The 13,286-nt window shown below is 35.9% G+C and overlaps 1 protein-coding gene and 1 long non-coding RNA gene across 4 annotated transcripts in view; both read left to right on the top strand.

The window, feature by feature from the left end:
• Nucleotides 1-203: 203 nt before the first annotated feature.
• On the top strand, nucleotides 204-4,643 carry LOC148936731 (uncharacterized). Of its 3 annotated transcripts, none has more exons than XR_016139175.1 (2): nucleotides 204-544; nucleotides 4,150-4,643. It is a non-coding gene; the product is annotated as an uncharacterized LOC148936731 (long non-coding RNA). The 3 variants fall into 3 exon arrangements; XR_016139176.1 differs by having other exon boundaries at nucleotides 204-680; XR_016139174.1 differs by having other exon boundaries at nucleotides 204-1,106.
• Nucleotides 4,644-5,716: 1,073 nt separating this feature from the next.
• LOC105431137 (neuroglobin) overlaps nucleotides 5,717-13,286 on the top strand; it is a 34,116-nt gene continuing 26,546 nt past the window's right edge. The window contains exon 1 of the mRNA XM_011645138.2: nucleotides 5,717-6,064. Coding sequence (XP_011643440.1) covers nucleotides 5,865-6,064 — 200 coding nt within the window. The 5' untranslated portion in view covers nucleotides 5,717-5,864. The remainder of the gene's footprint in view (nucleotides 6,065-13,286) is intronic.

The following is a 13,286-nucleotide window of genomic DNA, read 5'->3' as shown; positions in this document are numbered from 1 at the left end:
CACACACACACACACACACACACACACACACACACACACACACACATACATATACATTTGGTGGCTAAAAAGCGGTCAAAGCATCGCGACATCGCGCACGGAAAAGTGGAAAGTGGCTGATTAATTGTCGACGAGGAGGGAAAAAGGATGAGAGAGAGAGAGAGAGAGAGAGAGAGAGAGAGAGAGAGAGAGAGAGAGGGCGGAGAGATCGAGAGCGAGAGACGAGAGAAAAGAGAAAAGAGGAGAGAAGAAGAGAGGAGAGGAGAACGGAAGTGGAGGAGCGCGCGGGACACGAGGGCGCCTGCGCGTCATCCTCTGGAGCGCTTATTATGGAGGCCTCAGTCTCGGCTCGCCTGGGCAGTAGGCAACACGGCCGACGGCGAAGTACCGCGCCAAGTATCCGGCCGGGGAGCCCCGGGAGACGTTCTAAAGATAGAAAAGCGCGCGCCGCCGGTGACTCTTCGCGCCGCGCTACCACGGCGAGAAACGCGATCTCTATCCGCGCGACGACGCGGGCTTCCACCGCGGCGACAACGATGAAGAGGTATCGCGCGTGACGCGGCGCGGAAGTACCGCGGCGGGCGATCGAACGCGACGATCGAGGAGGACGCGAGCGACGGAAACGGGAAGCGAGGAAGGACGAGGGCGAGAGACATTTCGAGAGCCGTGGATCTCTCTTGGTACCGCGAACCGTGCTACGTGTCACGCGCGAATCGATCACGCGAGTGGAGCGGAAGAGTGACGAGGAGTACCACTAGATCCTCCGCTCGATGTTCGCCGACTCGTGTTGATCGGAGATCGTATAAATTCGCGATCAGATTCGGAACGAGATACCGCGGGAGTTGGCGCGCGTCTCTCCATCCGCGCGCGGTTCCTTCTTCTCCAAATGCAATCCAAACGGATTCGTCTCGCCGCTCCGCTCGCCGATCTTCGACGGAACGGAAGTTGGAAATGTCGGAATATAGATAACGGAATGTCTCGCAGCGGAAATTGATAGAGACGCGAGTTCAGTGATACATCGCGACAACGTGCTGGCGCGGTCGCATCGCTGGAACGCGTGACGGGAATTCGCAGCTATTCGCAACGGGCGAAGTGGATTTCGTCCCGTAAGCTGTTTATCTTCCAATAGCGGCGCGTTTGTTTGTTCTTCTCTTGATTCCCTGGTATAAATGCGTTCAAGGCTGGATGGAATCGACCGCTATTTCTCACGTTGGCGTTAGTCAAACGATGCAGCATTTGCGAAATCGGCGTACATTACGGCGCCTTTTCCGATACGTAATTGCAAGTAATTTGACGTCGGATGTTTACTGGATAGCAATCATGTTATTTCACGAAAGGGAAATGGTTGCGGTCTGTTCGTGTAAATCACGTAATTTGATTTAAAAGCGTGCAGGTGTTGAGTTACTACATTGTTAATAAATCGCATTAATTTATCTAAAAGGGAAATATGGAATATGCAATTTGTATCACATTTTTCCTACACTCGTTTTTATCTATGGATTCTTCGATTAACTCGAAATATTTTTATTTCAAGAGGTGAAGAATTGATAAATTTTAAATTATTAATAATTATAAAAGTTGGTAATTATTAAAAACTTGGAAATTTATTAAAATTATAAAAATTTTTACAAAACAACTTACATTTATACAAACAAACAATAAAAAATTTATTATTATTATTTAACTCTAACGTTAGATTAGAAAAGAAAGAAGATGTTTGATAAGATAATAAGAGAAAAATCGATTTTCTCTTCCTATCGAGGAGTCCATATATAATAGGCGAAAAATCTAGTGCGGATATTTATATGTATTGTTATCTGAAACTCTCACGCGCATAATCTTTAAAACAAAATATTTAATTTATCAAATTTAATCTGCATATTTCGATGAATAATAATTTTGTATAAACAAATGGAAATTTCTAAAATATTTAAAGGTTTCCGATTTTCTGCACGAAATGCGCCAAAGATTCACTGCGGAATATCGACGACGGGAACATTGTCGCTGCGTGATTGGTTCAATTTCGAATTTGCAACGATTCAATTGTCGTTATAATTCCCCCGGGTCTCATTCTCTCAATGATGCACCGATTCCAAACTCTGGTGATAACGCTCAGCTTATCATGCCAATGCGTTGCTCTCTTCGTTACATTCTATCGTCTCTCGCAAGGGACCGATAATTTAACATCGTTAATGGATAAATTGCACGGTTTTATTCAATCGTTTCGAAATTCTCCAACAAGTGCAAAAATCGATATTTTTCCCACACATTTATCGCCAAATATAACTGTCTAATGTTTATCCCATATTGACACAGTTTTCGTACATCAATTCTCATAATATCATAATATCGCGATTATCTAGATTGCCAAAATTAGATCAAATTTGACGTCAACTAGTATTTCGTCGTAGAATAAAGAAATATTTTTAGACTATATATATATATATATATATATATTTATCGATATCTAAAGACATATTTATTTTAAAAAAATAGACACGATAATCAAAGAAGCAAAAATAAAACGATATTCATCGATTCCTTTCTTTATTTTACATTAATAAAAAAAACAAAGTTATGCATGCAACATTTATATGCTCACAGTCGCATAAATAATGAAAATTTTTTTTCATAAAATTTATGCTAAATTAATATAATACGCACAAATGTGCTAGCTGGTACTTAGATGTACTTTTAGATGTACGGTTGTAAAGCTCGAGCAATAAGGACTGACGTTTACTGGCATCATATCGTTCCCACGATGGACTTTCGCTTTAACGAGATGCTATTTACACTTTTTGCATCGGAAACTTCGGCGAAAGCCATTTAAGTTACCCAACGCGCGCGTCTTTCGTGCTTCCACTAAACTTTACCGGTGATGCTTATCAACGTTGAGATACGTCCGGCATTCCACGGGGACAGACAACTCGAATGTAAAGTTACCATCCCCGGCAGGACCAGCATACGGGGAAGTCTCCCCTTTCGCCGGTTACGCTCGGCTACCTTATGACGCTTTCATCTACTTATCGTCGCTCTCTCGCTTTGTATTACACATCCCCGCTATCGTTCGTTTCTTTGACACGCTTCCCGAATCCAACGTCGAATGACGGAAGGCAATGACGCAGATGAATTTGGCCGCCACCCCCTGTAGATCCCTCCATCAATGTCACTGGAATTTCGCCTCGCCGCTCTCGATCCTTTCGTTCCTTCCACTCGAAGACGCACCACGTCCAACTCTACGAGATTTGTCAGCTAAGATTTTTCTTTTGTCCCCGCTATCCCGCAGCTGATCTAGTTTGATATTGCCATTACGCTAATTGAAGTGTCACGCTGTTCGACATTGTCATCTGTATTGATGACGAAACTTCGCAAGTCTTCGCGACTGAACTGATATCGAAGATGACTATTCGCGTGAGAAAATGCAGCTGAAAAATGAAATGGCAAATGTTCAGTGTTATTTTTGCGAGTAAAATTCCCGTAAAAGCACGCAGCAACTTTTTTTACTGATTAAAGATATCATTTCGTTGATACTAAAAAATTAGTATTTCTTTGAATCATTTTTATTTAATTAATAAATAGCAGTAAATAAAATTATTAAATTACAATTTTTCTTCTTACGCATCGATAATATCTTCAAGAAAGCTCGGAATTATTCTGTCAAATGTCCTCAAAAATTCACAAGCAAAACAAATAAAATAATGAAACTGTAAACTTTCTATCTCTTACGTTTATGCCATTTTTTTCAAAAATCTATCGTAATAAAATTTGGATGCTACCATTCAATTTGAAACATTTCTAATTCAAATTCAAAATACATCGAAATCGGATATCGACATCGATACGCCATCCGAGGCAAATCCGCAAAGCTCGAAAGCGCAAATGCGTATCTTGTGCGTGTTGTGTTTTCATTCAAATACAAGATCATTTTCATGTATATCGCTCGTATCGACAAAACGACGGTCCAAGAGAGCTTCATTTGCCACTTCATATATCGAGTGTCGACCCAGCGACATCCTAGATCGTCTCGCGCGCGTTCGATTTCCTCCCGATCTGTCACTCGCTGTCGCGCTAGTGTTCGCCGTAAATGAGATCGATCAGCCGTTCCGCTCGATAAATATGAAAGATGCTATCTCGACCGTATGTTTGCAGTTAATGTTCCGGAGATCGAGGAATCTCGAGATGTTTAAGGAAGTGTTCGCGCACTCGCCCAACTTTGTGGAAATAAGTGAAGTGAATTGCGCGCGTTGACGAAACGTCTCGACTAACCGGTGGGACGAACGATGTAAAAATGACAGATACACGAAGGCGACGGAATTTGCGACCGGTTAACGAGCCTAACAAGATTCTCTGAAGAGAGAAAAGTGAACCTGGTAAAATAATAAAGAGACATAATTTGTACGTTTAAATGAATATGAAATTGAATATATACGGGTCTTAAGGGAAAAATAGAGAAGAAGCGGAGGAAGAGAAGAGAGAAAGAGATAAAGAGCTAACGGGGAGGGTAATACGGAATAAAATGTGAGATGAAAACTTCATAATACGGATAATACGAAACAAGAAATAAAGGAAAACTGATGACAAACGGATGCTAGTGAAACAAAAAAGCAACGCTGTAGAAAGGAACAATATACAGGAAAGAAAAAGGAGAGATGTAGATAAAGAAAATTGGATGAAATTGCTAGAGGAAGACAATTACGGGTTGTCTCCCCGGAGACAATTAGAAAAAACGCGAACTAACATATAGAGTGTTAAAGTGGGAACGAAGTGCAGGAATCGATGGTGGGAGATTTAAGACCGGAAGTGGTAAAGTGCAGAAATCTTGGTGAAAAGGAAAAAGGAAGATATTTGGCAGAGATGAGATTGATGTTGAAGGGAAAGTGGGCGAGGGGAAGCTAGATAAATGAACTCACAGGGCGGAAAACTTCGCGAGACCAAAAGGAGTAGCGAGGATACGCAGAGCTTAAAGTGAAGGATAACCGCAAGGAGGGGCGCATTCGAACCGGAGATGAATAGAAGGAGGAGATGGATTAACGTGAAATCATCGCATGTTCTCAATTATAAGAAACGATAAATTTATCCCCACGCCGGGAGTACATCGGCTAATGAGATTTGCGGGAAGGGGTGAAATTTCCAGACGAGAAGTTCAGTTCGCTCGTCTTCGCGCTGTCAACGATGGCGAACGATCGTTCGCGGGCGAACAGCTTGGAAATGGCTGAGTCACTTTGAAACGCACGTGCTTCCGTCGAAATCGCGTGTGGCACATCAGAGGAATAAATGAATGCGAATCGCATCCTGCCGATTGTATCGGCCGCAAAGTGTTCGCGCGTGTAATAAGCTGCTCCGTATCATTCGTTCGTAGCAATCGCGTTGACGGCTCGAGAAAGACGGACGACAGACTCCGCTGACGACAGATTGCAAAAATTCCTTGAATTCAATTACATGCACTGTGTTTAGGAATATATGACAGCGTAAGGATCTCGCAGAGAAGACTTAAGGAGATTATTAAAATAACGCGTTATTTATCCGAAGCGTCCTTTTACTGCCGATCCCACGAGAAATTTGTGAAAAATCAGAGTTCAGTTCTCGTCGTCGTATTCCCAATTCAGCTCGTTGACATATATATATATATATATATATATACACACACACGTCATTTTCATAGTGCAGTGCGATCTCTCATTCTCGTCGATGCGGCGGGAATTTCGACGGAAGTGGCAGGGAGCGGAAGCGACACCGAAATCGAACGCGGAGTGCTGCCGCGCGATCTTTCGTGGTGCGAGGTGGTGATCATCCCCCGTTGTGAGTCGCCTCGGTTAGTGTTTTCCGCGACTCGGGGGGTCGCGCCCGGGATTCGCCGCCGCAACATGGGCTGCGAACTTAGCAAACTGGCCGCCACGAAATCGCGCAATCAAGCCGGAAACGATGGCTCGTCGCCGCCGCCGCCGCCGCCGGCCGCCACGGATCCTCGACTTCCGCTCACGGCCAGGCAAAAATTTACGGTTATCGCCAGCTGGAAAGCGGTCTCTAGGGCACTGGAGCCCACGGGTATATACATGTTTATAAGGTACGTATCTTTGTTAACGTTGCAAAGCTTTTTACGACTCACTGAATCGAAATGGCTCACTGAAAAACGTCGACTTGGCGAACGTACGGCGCTGGTCAACGATTATATCTTTGCGCGCGATAAACGAGAATGTGATATATGTATACATCCTATACTTTTAGTAGTTTTCATTCGTTAGCTAGTTTCGCGAAGAAAGATTTTAAGATCTTTTTGTGTATCTCTTTTCTTATACTTGTCTTCTACAAATATAATTTTTGAATTAAATTATATATTTCCGTTGAAAATAATCTAATTAAATAATGAGCTCTAATTTATTAGGAATATGAAATAAATTACCAAAAATCATATAATTCATAATTATAAACATTTTTTTCGTAATGCACAAATAAATAAATTTAATATTGCTGGAAGTATTTGTTATAATTTTCAATCAAATTCTGCATAATATAATTTTTTTTTAATTAATTTTATTTTCTTAGCATTAAAATAAGGTCTATAATTATTAAAATATATTTCAAATATATTATTTATTCACTTGTTCTTTTACATAATACATTAATTACAATGTATATGTATCACTCTACATAATGTGATCTTTATGTTATTTATGAAACTAGCATTTTAAGTAAATAGAAATGATATTATAGATTGAGATATTGGCTTAAGAAACATTTAAGCCAATTAATTACTACTTTAATAAATGATATCTTATTATGATTGAAATGAAGTAAATTGATTGATATTTATTGGCTAAATAATGCTTTAATGCTTTGCGAGAATTAACTAAATAAAATAATAATATAAAAATCAAGTTTAATTAAATACTGATAATAATTTAATTAAATACTGAAAAGAGAGTGTGAAAGAATGAATTGAAAGAGACACGTAACCATAAATATCTTTTGTTTTGTTAATAAATTTATTTATTTATTCCCTTTTACTTATATTACTTGTGCATCGTTTTGTTATTAATATGTACAAAAGATATTTATTATTCAAACAAATTTATAAACAAAATTTTAACGAAAATTATATGCGATACGTGACTTCATAGAAATATATTTTATACATTTCCTAAGTTGAGCAAATTTGCATTTTGTAAAAACATATGTATATGAAAGAAAAATATCGTCACATAAAAGAATGCTCTTTTTCTCTTATTTTTTTCTCTTTCTTTCGTGTTCTGATTTTTTTACGGATAATCCCTATACAGATACAACGATTATACAATCGAAATTCATGTGACAAAACTATGTTGGCACAAGTGTCGTAGAGCTGTCATAGTTCTATAGGTTTGTTACGACAATAAACGACGCCTCCATTATGGAGCGTAATATCCTTGTAATTTCACATGCCGGAGATCAGTTTGGTTTCCCGAGGGCGTCTCTAATGTCGAAGGAGGTATCTCGTTGAATTTTACGGAAGAAAATGTCCGCGTAACGTACATTTTCCGGAGTTGGGGCACGGCACGTTTCGCCCGCGTCACGCGCCATTACGTGATTAGCTAAGCGTTTAGGTTCTTCAAGGCCATCATCAACGTCAGACGCAACCCTGAGAGGGTAGATGTACTCGTCGATCTTTACACCCCCTTCACGCCTGTTTTCACCGACGTTCCTTTGCACAGAGGAAGCCTATCGGTGGATCGTAAATCGGGTATCGTCCGCTCGTGCATCGAACTGAGGGATAATCTTCCTTCTAGAGATCGTATTTTGGGGTCATACAAAGCTATGACGCGCAATTAAATCCGAATGCACATCTCTGTGAGGTCATTAACCCTTAAATATGATTTTTTTATTAGTCTCTTTTCCGTTGTGACAACAATAAGAAAATAGCTGCATTTACAATTTCTTAGAGAGAGATTAAAACATTTATGATTTTCTATTTTTATGTATTTGACTTTTAGTTTTAATACACAAAAGATAATTTATTTTTATTTAATTGTTTGTAACTTTAATTATTTAATTTATTTAATTTAATATAATTAAAATTAATTTAATAAAATGAAATATAATTAATATTTAATTAATTTATTTAATTTTGCAACTTAATTTTTTGTTAATTATTTAATAAATATCTAAATACAAAGCAATCGAATTTAATCCTTTACAGTGAAGATTTGCAAATATTGTAAAAATAAAAAAATTTAAGTTTTGAAATTAATGAAAACTTAATTAAACTATTATTATTCTATCGAACTATTTTTTCCTTCATGATGATAAATAAGATTTATTCTGTTTTAATTCATATAACCAAGAAAAAATCTATTATATTTAAAAAAAATGACTTATCATCTTTGACGAATAAGAAAGCTAAATTAGTTATCATAAATGTTGCAAATGACCCAGAATTAAGAAGCTTCTGTAAATAACTGACCCAATACAATATAGATAAATTCTTCTTCCTCTGAAACACTTCGAAATGAGATCATTTCGACGAGAAACATATTTAGTTGCGTTGCAAAAATATTTGCGGAGGATACTGAATTTCAAGCTCGCGAGAATTCTTTGACATAATTAGTTCGCCAACTGCTGATATAAGAGATCGGTACTTGCGCCTGTTAATTTCCGTCAGAATTTGGGACGAATCTCAAGCAGTCGACGAGTCATGACGAGGGTCACCTAAGATATTCCAGAAATGTCTGTGTAGAAGTGCCACTTTACTGCCGCGTAAAAAAGCAATCCTTCGCAGTCTCTCGTTCGCAAATTCGGCAAGCTACAGCAATATCCATTACGATCCTATTCCAATCCGTCCTTTTCATCCTATTTGTTCGATGGAGGAAAGACTAAAGATTGCGTCCCTTTCGCTAACTTTCGAAGGGAATCGAAAATGCCGATGGTATCGTCGCGGAATTGCCGGTAAACGCTTTTTAACTTACAATTTGGGATTCTCAGTGCTTACGTCGAATGCCGAGATTTGATAAAAAATGAAGTTGACATCCCCTCGAGCGGATGGTATTTCCGAAATTTCTTTCCTAAATTTTCAGCCAATTTCATTGCAATGTAATTTTTTATCTTTTAGTTCCAATAATTTCAGGAATATATAGAAAATGTGGAATAAAAAAAGATTCAAGAAAATTGAACATTTAATATAATATTAATAATATTAATAAATTCAATTAGCTTTATCATTTTCACACAAATAGAATATATTAAATAGAATATATTAAATTCCATTAATTATAGCTAATTGTTAACAGAATTTAATTTTTTTTTTTTTACAAAAACAAACATTCGCATGTTAATTTCTATTTTGTCATTCCATTAAACTATTAAACTATAACGTCCTAATAGCTTCGAGGTTTTGAAAAGAAAAAAAGGGACATATTTCTCAAAGATGATTATAACTGTACTCCTTGTCGCACAATACGCCGATACTGCAATAGTGTCGACAAAGCAAATCCTTAGGAGTCTCTCCGATAGGCGCTATTCTATAATGAGATATAATCGGGATTCCAGAAGGTCCCTCTCGCTTTTAATTGAGGCATACAGCCGCATGCAGCTGAAAGCGACGTTTACCTTCAACGGGCACAATCGGACATCGCTCGAATCGTAATATCGCTCGAGTCGTAAACGAGATTACGTCCTGCTCGAGGACACCGTGCGTGGACCCTTGTCAGATTAAAGTTCTTCAAAGATCCGACTTCGTCGATGGCCATGCGAGCTCGATCGTGTCCGTTTCTATCAACGATATTAGATTGACAGCGATTAAGTTGAACAATCGGCTGGCACATCCCGGATTGTCCGCTCCTATTTTCTTTTCTTTCTCTTTTTTTTTTGTATTAGGCAAACTGACTCAATCGCGATTTTTTTCCCTTCGCCACATGCATTTATCCAATTTTTGTCAAAGTAGTAACAAGTGTATTATCGAAATCAAAAATGTAATAGATTATTATTTCAAATCGTATTAAAAGCGCCCTAATCAATTGAACTTATCATCAAAAAATTACAATAAAGTCAAATAAGAGTCAATACTAAATGTAAAATCTTATGTATATTTAATAACAATATAAATGTAAATCGATGTTTTGATTCTATTTTTGAATGCTCTTTTGTACAATTGGATTAATACATTATCGCAAAATAATATAAATTACATTAAAAATTAAGAACTGTTAAAAATCGGTGATTTGCAATCACGATGGTAAAATAATGTGAAGTATATAGTCAAGAAATTAAAAAAATTAATCAAAATTATAATGTTAGTTATACATATAAAATTATTATAATTAATTAGAATGTCATATTGTGTAAAAGTAATAATTAGAAAATTAATGTATGCGCGCTTTTATTTTTACTGGCTTATTATGTTACTTCAGAAAATTGTCTATGCATTTTAATATTTTATTTCTAAAAATACATCTGAGAAAATCGATAATACGAAGAGGGGAAAAAATATAACTAAAGACTGCGAAGCATACATAAGGCGTTATTAAAAAAGTTGTGTTAGGGCAATTAAAATAGCCATGAAAAAAATATTCAAGATATCAGAGTTTCAGCGATAATTGTAACTTATAAACTAGAATACACGCTTGACCGATTTATTTTATTTAATCGACACACACCTACTTACAGAGTGTCGATATCACGACACGTACTTTGTTCGACGATTTTTGTTATCTGACGAGCTCTGGAAAATCGCGATACAAAGAAAGAATCGTTATACAATGTGGTATAAGTGGTTATAACAACGGTATAATCTAGGATAGCATCAATTAATAATGGAAAATTAAGAAGAATTAAAAAGGAAAATAGGACAAAAATCCGGATCTCACATGTTTGATTTTTAATCTGCTTAAAAAAAAAATGGAAACCAGGAGATAGAAACTCTCAGCAAGTGATTCAATTGGCGACGATCCATGTTCGAAATAAATCCCCGTCAAACACGATTTATTAAACAAACGTTAACATGTAGCGTAAACACAATCTCTGTTATACTTCTGTATTCAAGCCTCGCGACTACACTAATGAATCTCTGATCAAACGCAATGACAAAAATAAATTTACAATATGTTCTGTATTCATTCTCAGTGTATCTTGATAAATTTTAAATATATAATATTTTCTAATTTTATACGCAATAATATTGTTTCATATAACATAAATACATTAAAGGATCAATGTCAGAAGATATAACATATTTTATTTAGTTTCAACTTTTATCATGGGCAACAGGCTCGATTAAATATTTCTGATGAATTTCATTAACAATTTAGTAATTTCAAATCAGTTTGAATTTATCAAACGACTTCCTAAACTTGTCCCAAATTGAATGAGAAAATTGATTCACTTTTATTCGCAATTTACTATTCAACACGTTTCTATCATGCGGAAATTCTGCTGAGCTGTTTTCTGAAACAAGTTTCCTCTAATCGTATCATTAACGAGGAAACAAATATAAACGCAGATAACTCACGAACATGAATAAATATTTAAAGATACTACGGCAATTTTCTATATCTATTCTGTATAAATGCACAGATGTGCAGAACGTTTCTCGTCCCACTTTGTTATAGTAGATTACTACAGATAGGAAATTATACACAAATTGTTGTGTATAAGCGCCTTTTTACGAAAAATGTTTTAAATATCACATGCATAGTATTATATAGCGCTAAATTATTAAATGTGACTTTACAAGCATGTTTTTAAATATTTTAAACGCAAACGTTTACGCACTATGTCATGTATACCTTCTCTAATGTATATCACATATTTTATTTAGATTCACTATGATATTCCAATAAAAAAATGTTTATAATCCTTAGAGACATAGTAAGCACATAGCAGTACATAATAAGCATATTTTAAAATGTAGTAATTAAATTAATTAAATAAATCTTTCAAATTAGAAATTTAATTTAATATTGAATTTGATCATTAAAATAATAACAATGTTAAATATAGTTTAGATAATATTTAAGAAATATTAAATAAAATTATATTAATTTTTTTTATTTGTTCAAATAATGAATATCAAGTTCAATTTTTCCAACTGAATATTCACTTCATTATATATTTTTTCTTTACATTTATGTGCATATTATCTTTAAAAATATGCAAGATTTTATATTAACTATTTTGCATATTACCACCTCTCTCTCTCTCTCTCTCTCTCTCTCTCTCTCTCTCTCTCTCTCTCTCTCTCTCTCCTGTTTCTCTTTCTCTCTCTCTTCCTTTTTAAGATAGTTTTTAGAATTCATTGTTGAATAATTATATATGTTTACTTTTATAAATTATTATTATATAACAGATAAGTAATACATGATATAAGAACAATAACGTTATATATTCTTTACTCCTGTTCTAGAAATAATAAAGATAATTTTACAGTATATATACGGGCAAAATCTTAACGGCGCGTATTTTATTGAATTTAATTAAATAAATTCAATAAAATCATTTCTAAACTCGTGTTTTAAATTAAAATAGTAAATAATTCGGTAAAATTCGTTAAAATGATTCATTTAATAAAAGAAAGTCAGAGGAGAGAGAGAGAGAGAGAGAGAGAGAGAGAGAGAGAGAGAGAGAGAGAGAGAGAGTTTCATATTACGTTCATATTTCAGTAAATTACAGGTAAACAACCGGATAAACAACAGATAAACAATCATTCGTGTTTTCTCATTTGATAGAGTTCTTTCTCTGCCGTCCGCCTTTCTTTGTCTCGCTATTTCCGTTATCCTTTGGGAAACAAGGGATTTCCTGGTATCGGCGTATTCCTGGATATCCAAATAATTCTGATATGTACGCAGAACATACAAGGGTGAATCTCCTGAAGGGTCGCTATAAAATTTATTCCCTCCAAATAGAATAACTTTATTCTTTTTACAAAATTCATCTATTACTTTTCTGCATTTTTTTTATTTTTGCATATTTCATTATGTTATTATTTATATGTATTCTCGAATATTAAGAAAATAACTATTTAGTAGGATACATGTAATACTAAAAGATAAGAATAATAATGCTTTTATAAACGTTGATAGAATTTTATTTCGCGTTGACGCGATATATTTTATTGTTCGAGATTAATGTGCTTTTTTATCGAACTAATGATCCATTTTTATCTTCGCGTTTCTGTCGTAAAAACGAAAAATCTCTGGCTTCCTCCATTCACGAAACAGCATTTTATCTGACAGATCCTACGCCAATCGCGTGTACTAAAGCATCGGGACACTTTTATTATTATTGACCAATGAGAAGAGAAAGACTGTCACACAAAAGGG

The sequence above is a fragment of the Pogonomyrmex barbatus genome, unplaced genomic scaffold, assembly GCF_055798465.1.
Source record: "Pogonomyrmex barbatus isolate J1 unplaced genomic scaffold, ASM5579846v1 scaffold2, whole genome shotgun sequence".
Classification (NCBI taxonomy): Eukaryota; Metazoa; Arthropoda; class Insecta; order Hymenoptera; family Formicidae; genus Pogonomyrmex; species Pogonomyrmex barbatus.
The sequence above is the reverse complement of the archived record's forward strand: the minus strand, read 5'-3'. Positions and strand labels throughout refer to the sequence as shown.